The sequence below is a fragment of the Notamacropus eugenii genome, chromosome 7 (assembly GCF_028372415.1).
Source record: "Notamacropus eugenii isolate mMacEug1 chromosome 7, mMacEug1.pri_v2, whole genome shotgun sequence".
Taxonomy (NCBI): Eukaryota; Metazoa; Chordata; class Mammalia; order Diprotodontia; family Macropodidae; genus Notamacropus; species Notamacropus eugenii.
Window position 1 is genome coordinate 170675634 of NC_092878.1, and position 21811 is coordinate 170697444.

At 49.2% G+C, this 21811-nt stretch overlaps 1 protein-coding gene across 3 annotated transcripts in view; it reads left to right on the forward strand.

Annotated features, from left to right (window-relative positions):
* The window catches only part of DLC1 (DLC1 Rho GTPase activating protein), a 210583-nt gene that overhangs the window by 164109 nt on the left and 24663 nt on the right, over positions 1–21811 (forward strand). For 2 of the 3 annotated variants that reach the window (XM_072622376.1, XM_072622377.1), the window contains exons 6-7: positions 16834–16905; positions 18479–18560. In XM_072622376.1, the coding sequence (XP_072478477.1) occupies positions 16834–16905; positions 18479–18560 (154 nt within the window). Of the gene's footprint in view, positions 1–3298; positions 3713–16833; positions 16906–18478; positions 18561–21811 lie in introns of those variants that run through there. The other variant, XM_072622378.1, reaches the window with a different exon arrangement.

The window sequence follows — 21811 nt, forward strand, 5'->3', positions numbered from 1 at the left end:
AGAAGATGAAGAAGGAGGAGGAGAAGGAGGAAGAGGAGGAGGAGAAGAAAAAGTAGAAGATGATGAAGAAGGAGAAGGAGAAGAAGATGGTGATGGAGAAGGAGAAGAAGATGAAGAAGAAGGAGGAGAAGATGCAGAAGGAGAAGGAGATGAAGAAGGAGAAGATGAAGAAGAAAAAGTAGAAGATGATGAAGAAGGAGAAGAAGAAGATGAAAAAGGAGATGAAGAAGGAGGAGAAGAAAAAAGATGAAGAAGAAAGAAGAGAGGAAGAAGGAGGAGGAGGAGGATAAGAAGCAGAAGAAAAAGATGAAGAAGGAGAAGGAGAAGAAAAAAGATGAAGAGGAGAAGAAGAAAAATAAGGAGCAGGAGGAGAAGGAGGAGGAGAATTCATCATAACACTCCAAATGGAGAATTTCATACCGTCCAGCCTAGCCATAAATTGCAGCTGTCCATCAGAGAGCAAGCCTATATGCGCAGGGGTTTGAGGAAGGAGTCAATCCCAATACTGCATTACCTGGAGGATGTGGGGAGGCTTTGTTGAGGGGACCTGAGGGACATGCAGGATGCTAAGAGGATTTCTCAGTTTGAAACAGGCATGCATTTTGGGTGACAGTTTGGGGAGAGGGGGATACATGAAGATGAGATGTGGAATGACAAGGCTGGGGGATGGTTATGTCTGAGCCAAGAGTTTTCAAATGGAACAAATATGAAATTAGTTTGCCTCATTCAAACTAAGAAGGGCTTTGGAAAAGGAAGAGCTGTTTTCTTGCAGAAGTGAGAGTGCCAATGAAGCTTTTTGACCAGGGAGTAAGTGATATGATTACACTTGGGCTTTTCTTTGACATCTATGGGCATGATGGATTGGAGAGAGAGCTGAAATGTGGAAGATCAACCATTCCAGTGGTCTAGAGAAGAAAGGAGGAGGGTAAGAGCTAGGACTGAATGAGTGGAGAGAAGGGGACCATGGGGAAAGAAGGTAGAGATGTTCTGGAGAATGAGAAAGGTACCACAGGATGGGAATAGAGTCTGCTCATGAGGCCAATCACTTTGACTTGGATTCCTAGACCAAACCTGGACTACATTGTCAAAGATGGATTAGTAGACACTAGGACAAAGCAGCCATCCAGCATGGCTGCTTCAAGACTAGATTGGGCTGCAAGAGGGCTATCCTCTGTGATTGCAGAAGTCCCTGAATGGCAGATCAGGGCACATGATAATCCATCTCCTGCTTTTCTTGAGGACAAGAGGGACAAGTGAGAGTCTACCTGAATGGAGTAGGAAGGATGGTAGTCAGAGAGTCTTTGCCCATGGCTTGGCTTCAGCTTGCACAGAGACGTCCCATGGAATGGGTCAGAAATTATGGATCTGTGCACCAGTCAGGTTCTTTCTAACAATTTGATCAAAAGTGCTTTTCCAGCCCCAAACTCCTAGACTGACACTAGCTCTAATTGTTATTCTAAAGGCATGCCTCCCCAGCCTGCATCTGACACCACACTGGGAGGAAAGGCCAACACCCTGGAGGATAGAGTCAGGACCCAAAGAGATCTTTAAAGGCAGGCTGAGATATTAGATAGACCAAGGTGATTCAGGAAGAATTTTTTAAAATTAATTAATTTTTTTTTAGTTTTTGATACTCACTTCCACAAGATTTTGAATTCCAAATTTTCTCCCCATCTCTCCCCTCTGCCCACTCCAAGACATTGTGAATTCTGATTACCCTTTCCCCAATCTGCCCACCCTTTATTACTCCCCTCCCTTATCTCATTCCCTTCCCTTCTATTTTTTTGTAAGGCAAAATAGATTTCTATTTGCCATTGCCTGTATGTCTTACTTTCCAGTTACATGTAAAAACCATTCCTAACATTTGCTTTTAAAACTGAGTTCCAAATTTTCTCCCTTCTTCTCTCCCCACCCATCCCCACTGAGAAGGCAAGCAGTCATGCAAAACACTTCCACAACAGCCATGATGTGAAAGACTAACTATATTTCCCTTTATCTTATCCTACGCCCCAATATCTTCTATTCTCTCTTTTGACCTTGTCCGTCCTCAAAAGTATTTGCTTCTGATTATCCCCTCCTCCTATTTGCCCTCCCTTATCAATCCCTTATCCCCTTCCCCCCTACCTTCCTGTAATGTAAGAAAGGTTTCCATACTAAATTCAGAGTTCATGTTATTTCCTCCTTAAACCAAATATAATGAGAGTAAGGTTCGCACTTTCCCTCTTACCTCCCCCCTCTTTCAGGAAAAAAAATTATTAAGGATAATGAAGAAGTTTCACATCTGAGTCTAATAAAGTCAGTTTTGTAAACTGCAGGCCATGTGGTTAGAATGAAATTCATCAATCAGCAGACACTGATTAAGCACCTCCTATGTGCCATGAACTATGCTAGGTACTGGGGACTCCAGACCAAAGAAGGAAACTGGCCTTTCCCTCAGAGACCTGCAGTATAATAGGGATAAGGCATTTTGGGCAGTGCCATAGGTCCCAGAAAGGGAGGCAAAGGCAGCTCCTAGAGGTTGTGCCAGCCCTGAATTTAACTGTGTCCACCAATTAAGCACCAACCTTGGGGAGTGGATGGGTATGGGGACCCCCTAGTTTTTATGACCTTTTTTGTGGACGGAGCCTCACTTTACCCCAGCTCTGGAAGGTGGGAGTGTTCATCATCTCAATTTACAGATAAGGCAGTTGAGGTCCAGAAAGGGCTGGGAAGGGTCTGAGGCAGGATTGGAATCCAGGGCCAGAACTCTCCTGAGGTCTACCTCTTCAGGCTGCACTCAGGCGGCAGTTTTTCTAGTTCTCTGTGTGAGCCAACTAGGAGGCACTGGGCCAATTTTTCCCTGGCGAAGAGCTGCCTCAGTTTCCCCATCTCTCAAAAACTGGGGCCAAACTCGATGATCTCGCTGGTACCCTTCTCCCTCCAGCTCCCAAAGTCCCAGGCGTGAAGCAGTCGAGCCAGACGGGGAAGGCCAAGGTCTGCTAGGTCCTACCCTCCGTCTTGGACCCTGGAGGGGGGCTACTCTTGGGGCTGGACAACTCGAGTCGTATTTTGGAGGGGAGAAGGTGTGTGTGGGGGATACGGCTTCTGGAAACTTGGACACAGGGGGCGGACACCGGAGGCGGGGGCCGAGTGAGTCCTCCCCCTTGGGGGGCGCGGCCAGGGGCGAAGAGAAATGTTTGGACAGAGTCTGGGCCTCAGCTGAGAGACCTTTTGGGAAGGGGCGGGACCAGAGGTGGTGGGAAATCTGTCCTCCTACAGGGGGGCGAGGCCAGGGGCGGGTCAGGGAAGAGTCTGAGGCCAGGGGCGGGTGTTGGCCGCCAGTGGGCGAAGGCTGGTAGTCTGAGTAGATCTGCGTGCTGCTTTAGATTAGCCAGCAGTCTAGAGGGGATCAGGGTCTTGGGGCTCCACAGCGCATCTCCAGCCGCCGCGCTCAGCGCTTCGAGGAGTTCACGGGCAGCAATGGCATCAGCGGCCAGGATGGCTCCTTATTCCCCAGCCCAAGGGTTCCCCGAGAGTGTCTAGTCCCCGCGGGCCTGAGGTTGCCATTTCCCACTGGGGATCCGAGGACTGGAGCCCAGGGGATCATTCAGAGGATAGGAGCGGAGCGGACCGGGCTGAGCCGGGTTAGGAGCTCCGAGGGGGCGCGCACGTCCGCGGCGCCCCATGTGCAGGCAGAGGCCACCGCCACCTCTGGACACCATGATCGTCACGCGTAAGCAGTGCCCTGGGGGCCAAAGGAGATCAAGAGGGTGGGGAGGGCCTCTGCAGAGCCTGGGGGTACTGGGCTAGGGGCTGGCTGGGTGGGGCGGGGAAGCCCGAGGCCAGATCCTCTCTCCCTCCCCCACCGAGCTCTGTGCCTCAGCTTCCAGCCCCTACGCTGCCCCTAGAGTCAAGGGTAGGGGTGGGCGTAGGGCGAGGTCCCTGGAAGGAGCGGACCACTCTGGCTCGGACTGGATGCTGTCGGACGGCTACCCCAGGGCTGCTCACTACCCGGCCGGAAGGAGGGCCCTGTTAATCTAGTAGGCGCCGGCCCCCCGAGGGCAGGGGTGGTGGGACCGGACCCGACCGGACGCGACGTGACGGAGGTGTTCCAGGGTGGCTTCTCGCCCTTCCCCCTCCCTCCTTCGGCCCCAGCCTCTTCCCTCTTTGCCTTTCCTTCCTTTCCCCCTTCTCCTTCCTCCCTTTTCTTCCATCTTTCCTTCCTTCACGTCCTCCTGTGAAGGCCAGACCCAGTGACTTTGCCTGTGAGCCTGTTTCCGTGTGTTAGCTAGGGCTGGGGAAGGGGCTGATCCCCATTGCTGAAAAGCTCCCTTCCAGCGCAAAGTCTGGGAGCCTGGGTTTCCTCCCCACTGTGGGAAGTGTTGTGGCGTGGGGGCCTCGGACGGGGCAGCTCCGTCCTCCCGGCCTGCGCCCCCAGGACTCTGATGCCTGGAGAATGGGCTCTTTGGGGCCCAAATCTGAGGTCCTCCCTGGCAGCTCTGCATACTGCGCCCCACCCCACCATTTATTCCCGTTAGTTCAGCGCCCACCCTTCTCTCCTAAACTAAGGAGGGGTCTCCAAACCGCGGGGAGGAAGGAACCGGGCTTCAGCAAGCCCTTGGGCTCCCCCAAGTGTGTGCTGTGAGAGCCTCCGTCTTAAGACCCGGGCACCTTTGGAACACTTGGGACACGCTGACAGGCCCACGGGCGGGGTGGGCAGTAACAGCTGGGCCAGATCGGGCGCATAGGGACCGGGACGAGGGGGTAAGTCGAAGGAGGAGGAGAATTCCCGGGCCTTTGGGGGGTCACCTCGAAAACCACCCAAAAAGTCATTGACCACAGGGAGCCCTTAATGGCTCTGATGGGGAAGCAGCAGTCAAACCTTTGCTGTCTCCTGGGTTGCCCGCCTGCCTTCCTGCCTCAGGCTTTCTTTCTCTTTCCTGATGCCGCTTTGGTCCCGCCATTCTCTTCCTAGCTGGTGTGGGAAAGGAGAAAGTCTTCCGTGTCTATCTTTTCTTGCCTCTGCCTCCTGGGGTGCAGTTGTCTGTGACAGTTGTGGAGGCTGGGGTTGCTGGGGGCTGAGGCTGTTGAAGCCTGGGACTGTTGGGGACTGAGATTGTTGGAGGCTGAGGCTGTTGGGGACTGATGTTTTTGGAGGCCAGGACTTTTGGAGTCTGGGAGTGTTGGGGGCTGGGGTGATTCCTTCCTGGAGGTCTTCTGAGCACCTCTGACGCCTAACCTCCATTTCAGTGTAGGAGGCATGGAGGAGGCCAGGGAGGAGACATGCAGGGTGTGTGTGTGTGTGTGTGTGTGTGTGTGTGTGTGTGTGTGTGTGTGTGTGTGTGTGTGTGTGTGTGTGTGTGTGTGTGTGATGGATTGCAGGGGCTAGGATGGCATTGAAGCAGGGTCCTGTGGGGTTGTGTGAGTGCTAATATATGGGAGGATCCAGAGTCCTCCAACATGAGGGAGAAACTCACTTGGCAGCATTCGAACTCCAAACCCAGCACTCTTTCCACTCCCATGTTGTCACCCAGCCCAGATGTTGGCATGGCCTTCCTGGGAGTTCGTATTGTCTCTGATTCTCCATATTGTCCTTTCCTGGGATGGTACAAGGGACTGTGAGGAGTGTCCCAGACAGGGGAACTGGGCTAGGGAAGGGCAGGAAGTCCTCTAGTATGCCTGAGGATCTTAGAGAAGCTGCAGGGTTTGACTGAATGTGAGCAGCTGTCATCAGGAGGGGGCACTGGACTCCTTCTCCTTGGTGGGGGGAGGGGCGGGGTGAAGAATTGGCTTTGTTTTCTGGAAGAACTTGCTCACCATAACAGTTGTCTGTGTGGAAGGGTCTGCCTGGGAGGTAGTGAGCTCCTTGTCCTGGGAAATCTCCAAGCAGAGTTTGGATGACCACTTATCCAGGATGTTCTAGTGGGGGTTCCTTCTTTGTATGGGTGGGACTAGCAGACTCAAAGGTCAGTCTCTTTTATATACACTATTAGGCTCAATCAGGTCACTTTGACTTTTACTGGAATGTTGGCGATGCTTACATGTTCCAAAAGTGTGGATCCTTGAACAATGGGAGAGGTGTCCCTGAGAATGTCCCTAGTCCCTCTGGGCCTTGGTCTTCTCTGTAAAACTGGAACGCTGGGTTGGTAATCTGAGAGGTTGTGCTGCATGCTGGGCTCTGGGTTCACCTTGAGCACTACCTCCTAAATGATTTAATTGTCTAATGCTTCCCAGCGGCTGGCTCTCGTTGGCGCTATATAAATGTTTGTTACCTCCCATCCCTAGCTGAGTCACTTCTTTCTCTTCAATTCAGTTTCCTTAATTGTCAAGGGAGACAGGTAGTGGTGATGACCTCTGGGCTTCTTGGAGCTGGCTTGGCCAAGGGGGATCCTGTGGCCCATTGGTGGGAACACTGGTAACCAAGCTGCTGTCCAACATCTGCCAGTCCTCATTCTTTCCTTCCTGCACCCTAGGAATCCTGAGCACTTTGGACATTTCTGTCCAGAGAGAAGCATGGCTTCCAAGGACTGATTTTCTGTCCAGTGTGCCCAACCCCTTCTTCGGGGAGTGAGGCCCCAACCTGCCTTGGACCTTTGATGGTCTGACCCCAGGCAGTTCCCTTAATTGGCTCCATCTGCTGGTTTATTCTTCAGATTAAATGAGATCTCTTCTACAGAGTGATTTGCAAACATTTAAGCATTCCGCAAAAGCCAGCTATTTATTCTTACTCAAGTATTTCATTAACAATATGAATTCATTTTACACTTAATAGTATTATGAATAGTGTGAGCAGCCTCCACTAACTGGTGGAAGGTGCTCCATCTTGCATAGGCGGCACAGGTGGCTGACCAGGGGCTCTCTGTCTAGGATGCTTCCATTGGGTCTGTCCCCTGAGTGGTTGGAGGGGGTGCCCTGGGAAGCATCATGCCCAGTTCAGTCCACTCCGGTTGGTCAGGGTGTCTGGCTTCTAGGATTTCACTCAGGTGGGTTGGCTCCAGCATGGGGGAAGGGAGAGAAGGTGGGGCTTGGACTTTTGCCCTCAGCTCCACAGGAGAGGAAGGCCTCTCATTGTCTGCCCTGTTTGCTGGCTGAGCATCATTTCCCCTCTGAGGAATTTGCTAAGATAGTCAGGCTATAGAGTTAAGGTTGTAGGTTGAGGTTATCTGGGGAGAAATCAGAGCCATCCAGGTTTGGCCTCAGGGAGTTGTTGTCCCAGGCCTTCAGGTTACTTGGGGAAGACCGGACAGATTGCACTCTTTCTTTACTTGGTGGTGAGGCCAAGTCTAAGACAGTCTCCTATGTCCCAACCCTTGGGCCCACTGCTGACCCTTTGATACTTCCTCTCTGAAATCTCTGGGTGAAGAGTGATGGTATCACAAACAGTAGCCAGAGGGGACCACTCAGGCCACCAATGAGGATGCTGAGCCTAGGGTGTGGGGAAGGAGATACCCAAGGGGAGCCTCAGGGGAAGGATTCCCATCCCAGTGGAGGGGATGCAGCTCATTCCTTCATTCCCTTTGGAGGCCACCAGCATCCACTGGCCATTCCTCCTCGCTTGGGCTTGAACAGAGGATGTGACTTGGACATGAACTCTCCCCACCCATAGCCTGTACTTCCTGTCCTCCTGGGTCCTGGAGGCAGGCATCCCACAGAGGAAGGGACCTCACTTCCTTGGGAGCTGTGACCCATCTGTGAGGCTGCCCTGGGGTCTTTGAGCATTTGGGGTGGAAAACTTGTGGATCTGAGAGGGCTGGATCCTTTCTCCTGTCTTTCTTCTCATGCATTTAAGTGTCCACCATATGCCAGGCAGTGTGCTGAGGGGGGAAGATACAAAGAAATGAAATTGTACCCATTTTCAAGGAGCCTGTTTTTGATTGGTGAGGTATACATGAAGACAGACTAATAAATTGCAAATACACCCCAGTGGAGAGAACACCAGGCTTATTGCCTAAGACAGTGCTACCCTGGGCTCATCACTGTCCCTCTCTGGGCCTCAGTTTCTCCATCTGCAAAGTTGGGGGCTGGATGCCTGCCTTGGGGTCCTAGATGGAAATCCTGGAGGGGAAGGTGGATGTGACCTGGGGTTGAAGGGAAGGGCCAGGAATTGCATCTGATTCCTATCAGTGTCCTGTGTCCTTTGGCCTGTAAAGCTAAATCCTGAGCCTGAAGCATCCTCATTTACTTAGCACAGGGCCTGGCATGCAGGAGGGCACTTGGTAAATGCTTGTGGACTCCATTTGGGTAGTGGTGATCCCCATTTCCTAGCATCACCTAAGGGGAGATTGAAGAACTTGACCAAAGGGTCCTGGAGAGTAGGAGGAAGCCAAGGGCATAGGCAGACCGTTGGGACTGGTCCAAAGTCATTCACTGGAAGAGGAGAGGCTGAGGTGGCCAGGCTTTGTTTATCCATGGGCAGGAAACCCTGGCCATTCAGTGCCAACCAGCAGGGGCTGATTGGAGGAAAGCTGAGGTTACTGGAGATCAGGGAGAGGGAGTCCCCTCTGCAGCCTTGCCCCCAGCTAGCTGGCCTGATTCTCTCCACTGTGAGTCAGGAAGGTCCAGGTGCCCAGAGATGCCTGTTTCCCAAAGATGCCTCTGGAAACAGCATGCCTGCTGTATTTATGCCCTCACACTGTCCTTTCAGAACAGGCAGCCCCCTGAAATGAAAGCCTCACTGCAATGGAGGCCCCCCTGAGCTGTGCCAGCCCTAGTAGCTGGAAGGGGTCCCCTTGGCTTGTTTGCTGTCTCCCAAGTGGAAGTAGCAGAAAGGAGTGGGGGGAAGAGAGGCTCCCTTGAACTCACTTCTGCCCCCACAAAGGCTTATTTTTTGAAGGGGAATGTTATACGGAATGACAGACATTCCAACAGGTAGGCTTACGGTGTGGCAAGAAATGTCTGAGATCTGAGAGTCCTGGCCTCAAAAGCCAGACAGAGCGATTTCCCCTTTCAGGGTTCACCAGAGATTTTCTCCCAACTCATCCTTAGGGTCTCCAGTCTGAGAGAGGTTAATGATGGCTAACATTTCTTTGGCACTTTGAGGTTTTCAAAGCACTTTTCAGATATTTTCTTTAATTTACTCCTCACAACTGCCATGTGAGGTGGGCCCATTTTACAGATGAGAAAACTGAGGCTCACAGTTTTGGAGGGACTTACCCACCGTTATACATCTAGCAAGGATCTGAAAGCAGCATTTGTATCTGGGTCTTCTGCAACTCTCCACTAAAAATCTAGCTGCTTGTTGACAGCCACAAAAGCCATTATGAATGTTAGAGTCTGGATTCAAACCCAGATCTCATGAGTAGAGAATGGGAAGCAGGATTCTTCAGGCATACTTTCCTCATTGGAGGAGGCTTTTTTGTCCCAAATGACTATGGGAAATAATGTCATAGGATTACAGATTCCTGGTCCCTGAGGTGGAAGAAACCTTTGGTGTCATCTAGTATAGCCCCTTGTATTTTACAGAGAAGGAAACTGACACCCAAAGGAGTGGCTTGCCTGGGGTCACATTACCTTAAGTGACAAGTAAAGGATTGAGGCCACGGTTCTTCCCCCTTCCTCATCTGCTACCTCCACCAAGCAGGCTGGAGCTTATCATTTACGTGCTGTGAAACCTAGGAGGAACACATGCCGACTTTTGTGCTGGGACCTCCCCCTATTTGGCCTCTGCCTGCCTTCTCAGCATTTTGGGGTGGGGGGGGACTGATTTGGTTGCAGAATCCCGACAGGACTCTGGATTGCCTTCCCTGGAAGTGACCAGGGGAGCTGCTCATCGTTGCACCAAAAGAAGACAGCTCTTGTCTGCCGCTGGAGTGGGTCTGACCTCTACCAGGTCACTGCCCTGAGCTCTGGGCTGTCTTCTGCCCCTGGGGTCTCCCTGACCAAGCTGCTCTTCTCCCCACTTGCATGAATATTTTCAGCATTCTACTTAGCTCAGTTAACATCCAGATTGTCCTAGACCCAGCCATCTCTAGGGACTGCCTGTGATTGCTTCTTTCTGTGTGTCCCTAGGGTGTCTCTTTACTGGAAAGTAGCATACTGCTTTCCTGGGAGTAACTCACCCACCTGCACACAGGCTCCAAGAGACAAGAAAGCCTCATGCTATCCCAATCAGCCAGGTCAGAAAGGATAGGAAAACCTGGCAGAAAAAATCCCAGAGTCCTCTGGCCATGCTGCTTCCCTGTTTAAGAAATGATGCCTCTCTAGGCTGGGCCTTTGGAGCCCTTCTCAATGTCCTTTCAGGTTGAAGACCCATTATTCCCCTTTGAGCTGGAAGGATCTTTAGAGAGCACTGAGGCCAGGCCCCTCATTACATTTTTTTTTCAATTAAAAATCTGTTTTCTCTCTCACCCTGCCACTGAAAGAACAAAACCTTTTGTGACAAGTGTGCCTAGTCAAACAAATCATTCCCACACCTGAGTGCATCCCTGGCAGCCTGAGATGGAGAGGAAGCTTCACCACCTGCAGATTAAAATGTAACTGGGAATTATTTCACAAGATAGATAAAAATCAGTGATTTTGGAAGTAAATAAGCTGCCCTCAGGGAGCAATTTCTATTTGAGCCAACATTGTATTGACCAGAGGTCTCCAGTCTTTCCATGTTGTTACTGTGTACAACATTCTCCTGGTTCTGCTCCCTTTGCTCTGCATCAGTTCAGAGGAGTCTTCCCAAGTGTTTCTGAAACCATCTCCCTGGTCATTTCTTACAGAGTGGTAGCTGTGTACCACCCCCACTCCAATTAATGGGCATCCCCTCAGGTTTCAAGTCTGTATCATCACAAGGAGCTGCTAGAAATATTTTTGTACATGTGAATGTTTTTCCTCTTCCTTTGATCCTAGAGTAATACTGAGTTAAAGGCTGTTGTGCTTTCTTCCTTCTTGAAGAGGACCATGACATCGAGATGATGATATGACTTGCAGTTGACTGATTTGAGTGAAGGAGGGCTGTTCAAGGTCACCAACCTCACTTTCTTCTCCTGAGCCATCTGGGTTCAGTGGCCTGTTATTCATCAGGTCAGCTGGAGATGGCCCAGGATGCAATGGGAGAACCTAGATTCTTTTGGCCTTTCAGGCTAAGGTGTTATCACATGCTCACTTTGAGTAAGATGCACCCATTCAAGGAATAGGCTTCTTTAAGTAGTTGCTAAAGGGATGGCCCCTTAAATCATAAGAAAAAAAAATCTAACTGGGAGGGGAAGATACTCAGGGTTCCAGGGTAAAAGAGAAACAATTACTATTTAGCAATTATTTATGTGTGTATGTGTATAGTCCCTGATACCCAAATACTAAGAAAAGTTTCAAGAGTTACAAATATGCTCTTTCCATGTAGGAATGTAAACAGTTCAACTTTGCTAAGTCCTTTATGATTTCTCTTTCCTTTTTACCTTTTCATGCTTCTCTTGATTCTTGTGTTTGAAAGTCAAATTTTCTATTGAGCTCTGATCTTTTCATCAAGAATGCTTAAAAGTCCTGTTTTGCTGGGTAGGTGATTCTTGGTTTTAATCGTAATTCCTTTGACTTCTGGAATATCATATTCCAAGCCCTTAGATCCCTTAATGTAGAAGATGCTAGATCTTGTGTTATCCTTATTGTATTACTACAGTACTCGGATTGCTTCTTTCTAGCTGTTTGCAATATTTTCTCCTTGACCTGGGAACTATGGAATTTGGCTACAATATTCCTAGGAGTTTTTCTTTTCAGATGTCTTTTAGGAGGTGATCGGTGAATTCTTTCAATATTTATTTTGTCCTCTGGTTCTAGAATCTCAGGGCAGTTTTCCTTGATAATTTCATGAAAGATGATGTCTAGGCTCTTTTTTTGATCATGGCTTTCACATAGTCCCATAATTTTTAAATTGTCTCTGCTGGACCTGTTTTCCATGTCAGTCTTTTTTCTAGTGAGATATTTCACATTATCTTCTATTTTTTCATTCTTTTGGTTTTGATTTGTAATTTCTTGGTTTCTCATAAAGCCATTAGCTTCCATTTGCTTCATTCTGATTTTTAAAGAACTATTTTCTTCAGTGAGCTTTTGAACTTCCTTTTCCATTTGTCTAATTCTGCTTTTTAAAGCATTCTTCCCCTCATTGGATTTTTGGACCTCTTCTGCCATTTGAGTTAGTCTATTTTTAAGGGTGTTATTTTCTTCAGCATTTCTTTGGGTCTCCTTTAGCAAGCTGTTGCCTCACTTTTCATGATTTTCTTGCATCACTCTCATTTCTCTTCCCAATTTTTTCTCCACCTCTCTTACTTGATTTTCAAAATTCCTTTTGAGCTTTTCCATGGCCTGAGACCATTGCATATTTATTTTGAAGGTTTTGGATGCAGAAACCTTGACTTTTATGTTATCCTCTAGTGGTTTGCTTTGTTCTTCCTCATCTGAAAGGATGGAAGAAAATATCTGTTCACTGAGAAAGTGACCTTCTATAGTCTTATTTTTTTTCTCCCTTTTTTGGATATTTTCTCAGCCAGTTAGTTGACTTTTGAGTCTTTTGTCAAGTGGAGGGTATACTCTAGGGACCTATAAGTTCTCAGTTCCTCCAAGGTGGCACAATCAAGGGAGAGGAGTTTATTCCTCTCCTGGCCTGTGCTATGGTCTGAGAGCTACCACAAGCTTTTCTGCCCAGGATCTGAGAGTAAAATTCCCTGTCCAGAACCTCCACCAGGTCCACTGCATCAGCATGCTTCCTCACCCCAGGATCTCCACTCAGGGCTGAGATTCAGATCAGTGGCTCAATTCCCCCAGGGTCTTCAGACTAAGGGCTCCAAAAATGGATACTGTGCCTCAGCAACCATTGCTGCCCTGGGGCTGCCAGGGCCAGATCATGTTCCCTTCTCACCCAGGTGAAAGAGCTTTCTCACTGATTTTTGAAGCTGTCTTTGGCATTTATTGGTTGAGCAATCTGAGAACTGCAGCTGCCGGGGATTCTGCCCTCCGAGGACTGCTCTGATCCTGTCCCTGCTGCATGGCCCACATTGGACTGCATTCTGCTCTGTGCCCGGTGTGATAGACCTTTCCTATCAGCCTTTCAGGTTGTCTTGGGCTGGAAATCTCTTTCCCTCTGTTGTTTTGTGGCTTCTACTGGTCTAGAATTTGTTTAGAGTCATTTTTTACAGCTATTTTATGGGTTGTGGGGGAGAGCTTTTACAGGTCCATCCTTCTACTCTGCCATCTTGGCTCTGCCCCCAGTAAGAGCTATTCTTGTTCATACTTTTCTTATTAAACAGATATTCATTATTTCATTCATTACAACATTTACATATTGTACATCTACTATGTACAGAACACTAGGCTAGGCACTAGGGGAAGACATAAAGTTTAGATAACATGAGATCCCTGTCTTCTTGAAGGTTACCATCTAATGAAGGGATACAGACATCAACACAGCATCCATGGCATAGTAGAAAGGAGACCATGGTTCAAATCCTTACTCTGCTCTTTGCTGTCTCTCGGATTTTAACCAGTCTCTCCACAGATCTCTGAGCCTCAGTTTCCTCATAGATAAAAAGAGATCATAGGAACCAATGATGTCTAAGGTCTCTCCCAGCTAAATTAACCCTAAATGCAAAACAAACATGTCACAAAAATATTCTAGCAATGATTTCCCAAATTTCAAAACCAAGCATCCTTTAATGATTGAAATAACATTATCTAGAACAAGTAGCATCATAGATCTTTGAGTCAAAGGCTATACACAGTGCAGTAACTTTGGGAGTAAGGCTCCCAATTCCTCCTACAAGGGGGAGGCTAATAGAACCACCCTCCTAGGCTGCCTTTGTGATCAAAGGAGACACTATCTGTACTGTTTAGCATTGGCATACCATAGGTACTTAATAAATGCTGCTTCTTGCCAGAGAACCTTCCCTTTTAATAAAGAAGAAAAGCATTGAGCCAGACTTAAGCAGTGGAAGGTTCCCAAGGAGCCTTTCACTCCTTTATGAAGGGGTCTTCCATCTCCACTGTTGAGGTCCTACCTTGGCTGCTTTGAGGGGCTTCCCATGTCCATCAGCATAATCCCTGTCTTCCAGCTTGGCTTGGCCTCTGTTCATTTTAGTTTTTCCACATTTCTTGCCTGTTGGTGCTCAGTTGTTTTGGTCTCATTCAGCCTGGCTGTGGATCCATGGGTACATGACCACAAGAATCCTGGACAAATGGAGTGGCAGGATCCAGGGATGAGGAGACATTGGCATAGAGTAATTTTTACAAAATGGAGAATCCACACTCCTTATCTCTAGGTTCCTTTTTCTCCTGAAGTCTTAAGTTCTGGGTCTTTAGGGAGAGAAGGGGATGGTTTTGGTGTACACTCAGGGCATCTTCCTCAGCCCAGTGGAGGCACTAATGTTTCCTGATAATTCTGCTCAATGTCACTTGATTGATTAATATGTAAAATGGAATGGACCCTGCAGAAGTGAGTGGTCCAATCATCAGTCCCAGGGCAGAGCCTTCAGGCTCCCTCTGGAGGGTGGAGAGAATGAAGGTCCTAAGGGGAAGGGAGAGTATAGACACCCAGAGAAATGGAAGAACAGGAGGCACTGCAGATGGGCAGTCCTCTCCTGGTGCCCTTTGGAAGCCAGAGTCCTTTGTAGATTAAAACCCCTCCATGTCCTCTAGGAAGGTCAAGGAAGGGGAAGATGTGTGTGGAGAGATCCCTGGGTGGAGAATGAGAGATCTTGGCTCAGTTACTAGCTGTCTGTGGATCTTGGACCCCTCTGGGTCTGTTTCCTGCTCTGTAAGCTGGAAGGTTCTACTCCATAGTCTTTCTGTGTTTCCTTAGAGCCGAACCTAGGACTCAGAAGTCATAGAATTGGCGCTGGGAGTCTGTCTCAGGGTTCCAGGAGGGAGGTGGACCCTTCCCCCTTGTGGGCCAGGTTGGGTTCTCTTGATGTGGCCTTGGCAATGGGACCTCCAAGAAGCAGCACCAGAGGTGGCGCTGAGCAGATTTTACTAACAGTGGGTCAGAAGCAAGTGTGACCTGGAATTTCATTAGTTTGGAGAGGAGGAACAGGAAAGGTGGGCCTAGCTCATAGGGGGTGAGGGTATCCTTGGTTCCCAGGGCTGCCAGGGCCCTGGGAAGTGTAGAAGAACCTTGAAAGGACCTTGGCTTGTCCTCTCTTCACCCACTCCTGCCTTTGTCTGTCTGGAGGGGGTCCTCAGAGGGTTCTCCTGATCAGGAGGCCACCCTCCAAGTCATTCATGTCTCATGCTGGCTCCTCATATGAGCCCAAGGATCCTGGCTGTAGTTGTTAGATGGTCTGGGGGATTTCTTTGATATCTGGAACCTTTGGTTGGCCTACACCCACCTTTGGGAGGTCCCTCCGAGGCTGATGCACTCTTTGGCCTGATTAAATGTATTATCCTCAGTGTTTATCCTAGTTCCTTGAATATATCAAGTGCTTGTTGAATGAATGGATGGATTGGGTGAATGAGTGGATATAGTGGGAGCAGGTTTTCTCAGGGTGCTCTGTGTTGGCCTTCAGAGCTGGCCAAGACCTGAGGATGAGTTGAACAGACTGGTGATGGGTACTGGTAGTGGGTTTGGCTTCTGGTGATTGGATTGGAGTCTGGGGAATAGGGAAGGGGCAGAGGCCTTTCTAGCCTGGCACCATTTTATCATGGCACTCAGCTAAAAAATGGCTCCCGTGGCCCCTGGGCTTGCACAAAAGGGTGCCCTGTTCTTTACCTAATTGTGCAGTGCCACTTGGGGGAATGGACCAACAAATAAAGCTGTTTCCAATAAAAATTTCCTGTTTCCTCTTTAACACATTTGCAAGCTGTTTGCTTGAGGAAAGTCAGGAATAAAGGCTTTATTGTGCCCCCATTGTATTTTTAGAATCTAAAGGCATTTTTTGTCCTTTGGAGACAGCTCTGGCATGACCCTCTTCCTGTACTCACTGGTCACACCCACACCTCCAGAGTCCAGTAGGATCCGGAGGCTCCTGGGGCCAAGCAAGCCTCAGATGAGGTCTGGGGAGCACAAGGAACTAATCAATCTCCCATCAAAACCAAGCTTCTGTCTGATAGAAATAATCATCTGGTGCCAAGTCAGGGCAAGGGCTCTGCTGGCCCCTTGAGGGTGCCTCATTCCCCCATTACAAGCACAGGCCTTTATAAAAATAGGGGTTGGGCACTGTCCATTTATTGGGGAACTGGCTTTAAATTGAATTAAATGAACTGAAAACTGTCAGAAAGTACTAATTAGGTGCTGAGGCCACCCACAGAAACAAGGGAGCTAGCCTTGCTCTCCCAGCGTCGGTCCTCTCATTGGGAAGGAAAACGCATAAAGAAACAACAGTGGTAGGACTGATGTGGAGTCATCCAGGCAAGGCCCAGGGGCTCTACATGACCTCAGTGAGACAGAGGACAGTGCTGGAAGTGGCCAGGTCTAGAGGCAGGGTGGACAGCACAGCCTGGTGGTCCCTTCATGCCCCCCCATAACTATATGTAATTATACAGATGAGCTGTAATTATACATATGGTCTTACTCCATGGTCATGCCAGGCTTGAACCTCCATGGTCATTGTCTCTGTCCCTTCACTCCATAATAAATAGGCTGAAGTCTTCCCAGGCCCTTTGAACCTGGTCCCCAATCCCTTATCTCTCCTCCCCTTAATCCTAGACCTAGGGAGAAGTTATCTGTGCATTGGCACCTGCTTGCCAATTGCTGGATTTCTGCCCTTGATCAGCCATGCCAGGCCAGTGGCCCGCTCTCCTCTGGGTCTTCTTCCCAGTATTGATGGTTACAGTTGAGAAAGTCTCCCTCCTAGCAGGACTCAATTGCTCCTTCTTTTTCTCTTTAAGTACTCCAGGTGGGTGTGCCCTCCAGAGCTAACCAGGCATCTTGTCTTTGTTCCCCTCCAGAAATCGAGGCCAAAGAAGCTTGTGACTGGCTGCGGGCAGCTGGCTTCCCTCAGTACGCCCAGCTGTATGAAGGTGAGGGGGCACAGGGTGGTGAAGCATCATCATTTCTCTCCTCATCAAAAAGAATCCCAGAGGCCACCTGTCCTGGACGATAGAGGACTGGCCTCTGGGCCAGGAAGACTTGGGTTCTGGGCCTTGCTCTGACATCTTGACTGTGGGGACCTGGATGAGACATTCACTTCTGTGCTCTAGGCTCTTCTCTTAAGAACAGGAGGTGCCAACCTACTTTGGCAGGGGAGGGTGGATGAGCATCAGGGACCCCAAGACACAAGCTCAGCGCTGCTCTAAGGAAGGTTCCTGCCCTGCCCTCTTTGAGATGAGAGAACAAAATCAGGGTTCTTTGGAGGTCTGTGGATGCAGAGACTTCTTGCTTGAAGAGCTGTCATGAGATTGGCTGCCAGAGGCATGGTGGCTGACAGTCTCTTTTCCAGCTACTGTCTTGGACTCTTCTGCCTTTTTCCTTGTTACTTCCTCTTTCACCAATCACTCAACTCACACTGGGCTTGGCAAAGCGTTCATTGAGTCTTGTGCTTGGCAGCTTCCCAGGTGTCATGCCAAGGATCCTAGCCCTGGGGGCATCTACGTGGCACCAGGCCTGGAATTGGAAAGACCCAAGTTCAAATCTCAGATACTTACTAGCCATGTGGCCCTAGACAAGTCACTTTATTTCTGCCTGCCTTAATTTCCTCATCTGTTAAATGGAACAATAGTGCCTCCCTTCCAGGAATGTTTTGAGAATCAAATGAGATAATGATTGTGAAGTGCTTAGGCTATGATGGGTACCTAGTGAGTGCCAGCTACATCAGATTGGCACCATCATCATCATCATTGTTCTGCTTATTGCTGGAATGGCTCTTGGAGGTTAGCGATCCCCAACTCCATTATTTTACAGATGGGGAAACTGAGAACTGGGTCCCAGGGAGCTTAAATGACTGGTCCAGAGTTGCTTGGGTGGTCTGCATCAAGGGTGGGAGGTGAATCTGGGTCCTCAGATTCCTCCAGAGGTGCTGTGATTGCCCCTGCACCCGGGGACTTTTCCTCTCCCTTTTTTACAGGAAAACCCATGAACTTAAAATAGGTTTTTGGGCCCCCACTTCCCAACCCTGCTGGCCGTTTGATCTCTACTTTTTTTCCTTGAGTGAATTAAGGTACCCATTTGTGCATTCTCTCTCTCTCTCTCTCTCTCTCTCTCTCTCTCTCTCTCTCTCTCTCTCTCTCTCTCCTCCCTCCCTCCCTCCCTCCCTCCCTCCCTCCCTCTCTCTCTCTCTCTCTCTCTCTCTCTCTTGCTTATACACACACCCCCCCACACGCACACAAAACACACACAACACATACACACACACACACACACACACACACACACACACACACACACACACACACACACACAGTGACTCATGCTCTCCAGTGTGGCTTAGACCCCTCCTCACTCTCTGGGGAATACCTGCTCCCAGAAGGCTCCAGATCTGACCTGAACAGTCTCTTGGCAGGGTACTAACACAGTGGCCTCACTGGTCTGCAGCCTGGCTGGTCCTCAAGGCATCTGCTGCTGCTTTCACAGAGTCTTGTCTCTTGTTCTCCACAGATCTCTTGTTTCCCATTGACATCACGCTGGTCAAGAGGGAGCATGACTTCTTGGACCGAGACTCCATCGAGGCCTTGTACCGGTAAGTGGGAGCCTTGGGAGGCTTCCCTCTTCTGAGAGAGGGGAGGGGGACAGCTTGTCTTGTCCTGCACAGGCATGGTGCTCTCCAGCTGCCCTCAGAGCCACACTGCAACTTGTTTGTTGATCCCATGCTGTTGAGTCCAGCATCTGCCTGAGGACTTCCAGGGACCAGAAACCAAGGACATGTGTAGAGTCACTTGGAGGTGCTCACACCTGTTTTAAATCTTGGGTTGATTCTGTGACTCAAGCAAGGGGCCTCTTACCTGAAAAGACCTAAGGACAGAATGTTTCCTTAGTTCCATTAATTGGGGTAGGGCTGGGCTGGGCAGGGGAACACCTCTCTTTAAGAACCTTGATGTTCCATCGCTGAGGGTTCCCAGAGCAGGGAGGAAAGCTCTCTGGAAACAGTCACTAGATCAGGCTCAGTCTCCATGGTGAGGTATGGTGGGAAGATTCTCTCTGGAGTCCAAGGGGGCATCCCACCTCTGGACCCAGGAAAGGCCCTTTGTCTCCTGGGCCTCAGTTTCCTCACCTGTAAAATGAGGGAGTTGGACCCAATGGCCTCTGAAGGAAGCTTTAGGTCTAGGGTCTCATGGCCTTCAAAGTGAGGACACTTGGAAGGAAAACAGAAAGGACGGGTAGAGATGCAGTGAAAATACACCATCCTCCCCACCCCAATCAATTTTTCAGCTGGGACCAGGTTCTCCACCCACCTAATCTAGGGAGAATGTCCGGCGTGATCTCCCTCAGGATGAGGCTTCCCGAGTCCCCCCAGGAGTCAGGTACTAGGGCCCTGGAGGACTCAGTCATTAGGTTAAAGGACCGATGGCTTCCTACCCAACAAGGTCATAAGGACCAGGCTGGCCCCAGAGACAAAGACCTGACCCTCTAAGTGGAAATATGCACAGACAGCAAAGGAGGTCATGGCATGGGGGCTGAGGAGAAGGGCTGCCAGGGTCATAGCTCTGCTCTGAGGCCCACTGTGCAAGTCTTGGGGATCATGTTTACTCTTAGATTCCATATGTCCTGGGGCCTCTTCTGGTAGCTCATTGATCATTACAGAGGCAGGTTATGCTATGGGGGAGAGCCCACAGCAACAGAGGCAATGTGGTGTAGTGGATAGAAGTCAAGAAGACTCGTGTTCATATCCTGCTGGAACCACTCTAGCTATGTGACCCTGGGCAAGTCCTTTTCTCTGACCCAAGGGTCAGTGATATAACCCCACTGATCTCTCCCTGGCCCAGTCCAATGGTCTTTCTTTGGCCTCAGTCTCCTTGACCTCTCTGGAGTCTTTGACCTGGTCAGCAGGCTCTCCCTCCAGGAGCTGTCCCAGTGGATGTCTCACAGACATCTTAAATGCTATGTGTTCAAAGTCACATCCTTCTCTTTCCCACACATTCTTCTCTGATCTGAGCTGGCTGCTCTCATGTTTTCTCATGATCTATGCTGAAGCTGCCATGGTGCCCGAGGCAGGGTGGCCTTTGTTCTAAGTGCTTCAGCCTCCAGTTTGGCCCAGATGCTTTGGACAATGGCCTTACTTCCCTTTCATCTTAACCTTCCCATTGTATTTCACTGGGCTTTTACTGCCCATTGAAATTGGGTGGGTTGAGAAGTGGGGCCTTAATAGGGGCATCTTAGGGTAAGGGCCAGCCAGGGCCTTCCCAATGCTCCCTAATTCTAGCACCATTAATCTACTGGTGTCAGATTTCTCTTGTTCCCATTGGCCTGTGAACTCTCCTCAAGGGCAGAGACTATCTATCTGTCTGTATCCTCGGATCTTAGCACTCAACAAATGCTTGTTGACTGACTGACGGCTGATCAGTCATAAAGGGCTGGATCTAACAACAGATCTGAATAGGGAGAAATATGGGACCCTGCCCTTAGGACCACAGAAATCTGCTCTGCACCCATTTAGTCCTCATGAAAAAGGACTAGAGGATGTGCTAAAGCCAACCATGCCACATGGGGAGTTGGGGAGAGTCAGGCTTGGGGGTCCTTCCTCCGTCCCTTAACATTTCTATGACCTTGGGCAAATGATTCAACTGCTCTGATCTATAAACAGGATAGTCTTGGAACTCTGGCAATGCCTCTAATGTGCCAGGGTTGGGGCTCATAGTCATTGTGGAGTTCTAGCCTGGCTTCAACAGCAAGGTAACCCAGGCAGCTCCTGTGTCTTCATAATATCAATACCTGGTTTTGTAGCATCATCCTAGAAAATCATCAGTGCCAAGTTGGATGTCCCCCCTTTGGAGGAAGGGACTGAGAGGGGACTCAGCTTGAACCACAGAGCTTGGGTGGGAGCCAAGAGTCAAGGCCAGCTCTTCAGACCACAGTGCCAGGTAGCCTCTTGGCAACCTTTATTGGTGGGCAGTTGGGGTCGGGAGTTTATAGTAAGGAAATCCCTTCACTAACATAGATTGGCATCTTTCTGACAGTCAACGGTCTTGGACAGTTGCCAGTAGTCCTTCTCATGTTGAAACCAGCTCCCCTTCCATATGGATGTGGCCCTTCTCACCCTCTAGATCACATACGTCCTATTTTTAAAAAATTAGGGCTTCTGCGAAGTTAGCACAAATTCCCCAAATTGTAGGGCTTTGTTTTAATTGGGTCAAATGTCAGAAACAGAGCTTTGGCAGAAAGCAGAACCATCTGGGACCATTGAAAGTCCTGCCTTTAGAAACATTTCTTCCAAATCCTTTTTTATCTGGACTGAGCAAAAGTGCTGGTCTCCTTTCTGTGGCCCAGTCATCCCATTTCTGGGACCTCAAGCCTCTTTCCTTTCCTAGAACCTTGGAGCCTTCCTTCATTCAAATAGCCTGGGCTTTCCCCATGGAAAATGAGGGTATTGGAATAAAGCCCCTTCCATCACACTCATCTGGGACCCTCCTCCACCGCCTTGCACAGGACACTATCCCTTATTACCAAAAAAAGGAGCAGGCAGAGGCAGGTAAAGTCCACCAAGTCATCAGCCCCTCGCCTGTAAACAAAGAGCCCCTGCTGTGAGTCTGTTTTTTTATTGGGGTGACTTTAATATTTTCATAATTTTGAGTTTATTGTGAAATGTGGTACAAGCTGTTGGTCTAAACCTAACTTCTGCCAAAACGCTTTCCATCTTGCGGTCTTTGGCCATTATAGACAATGACAAGTCTCCTACAGGTAATTAGGTTTCCCAGTTTATTCACCCCTCTGTTGAGTGGGGCACTTCACAATTCTTCCTCTTCTCAGCTGTTCTTAACTAGCACAAATCAGCTC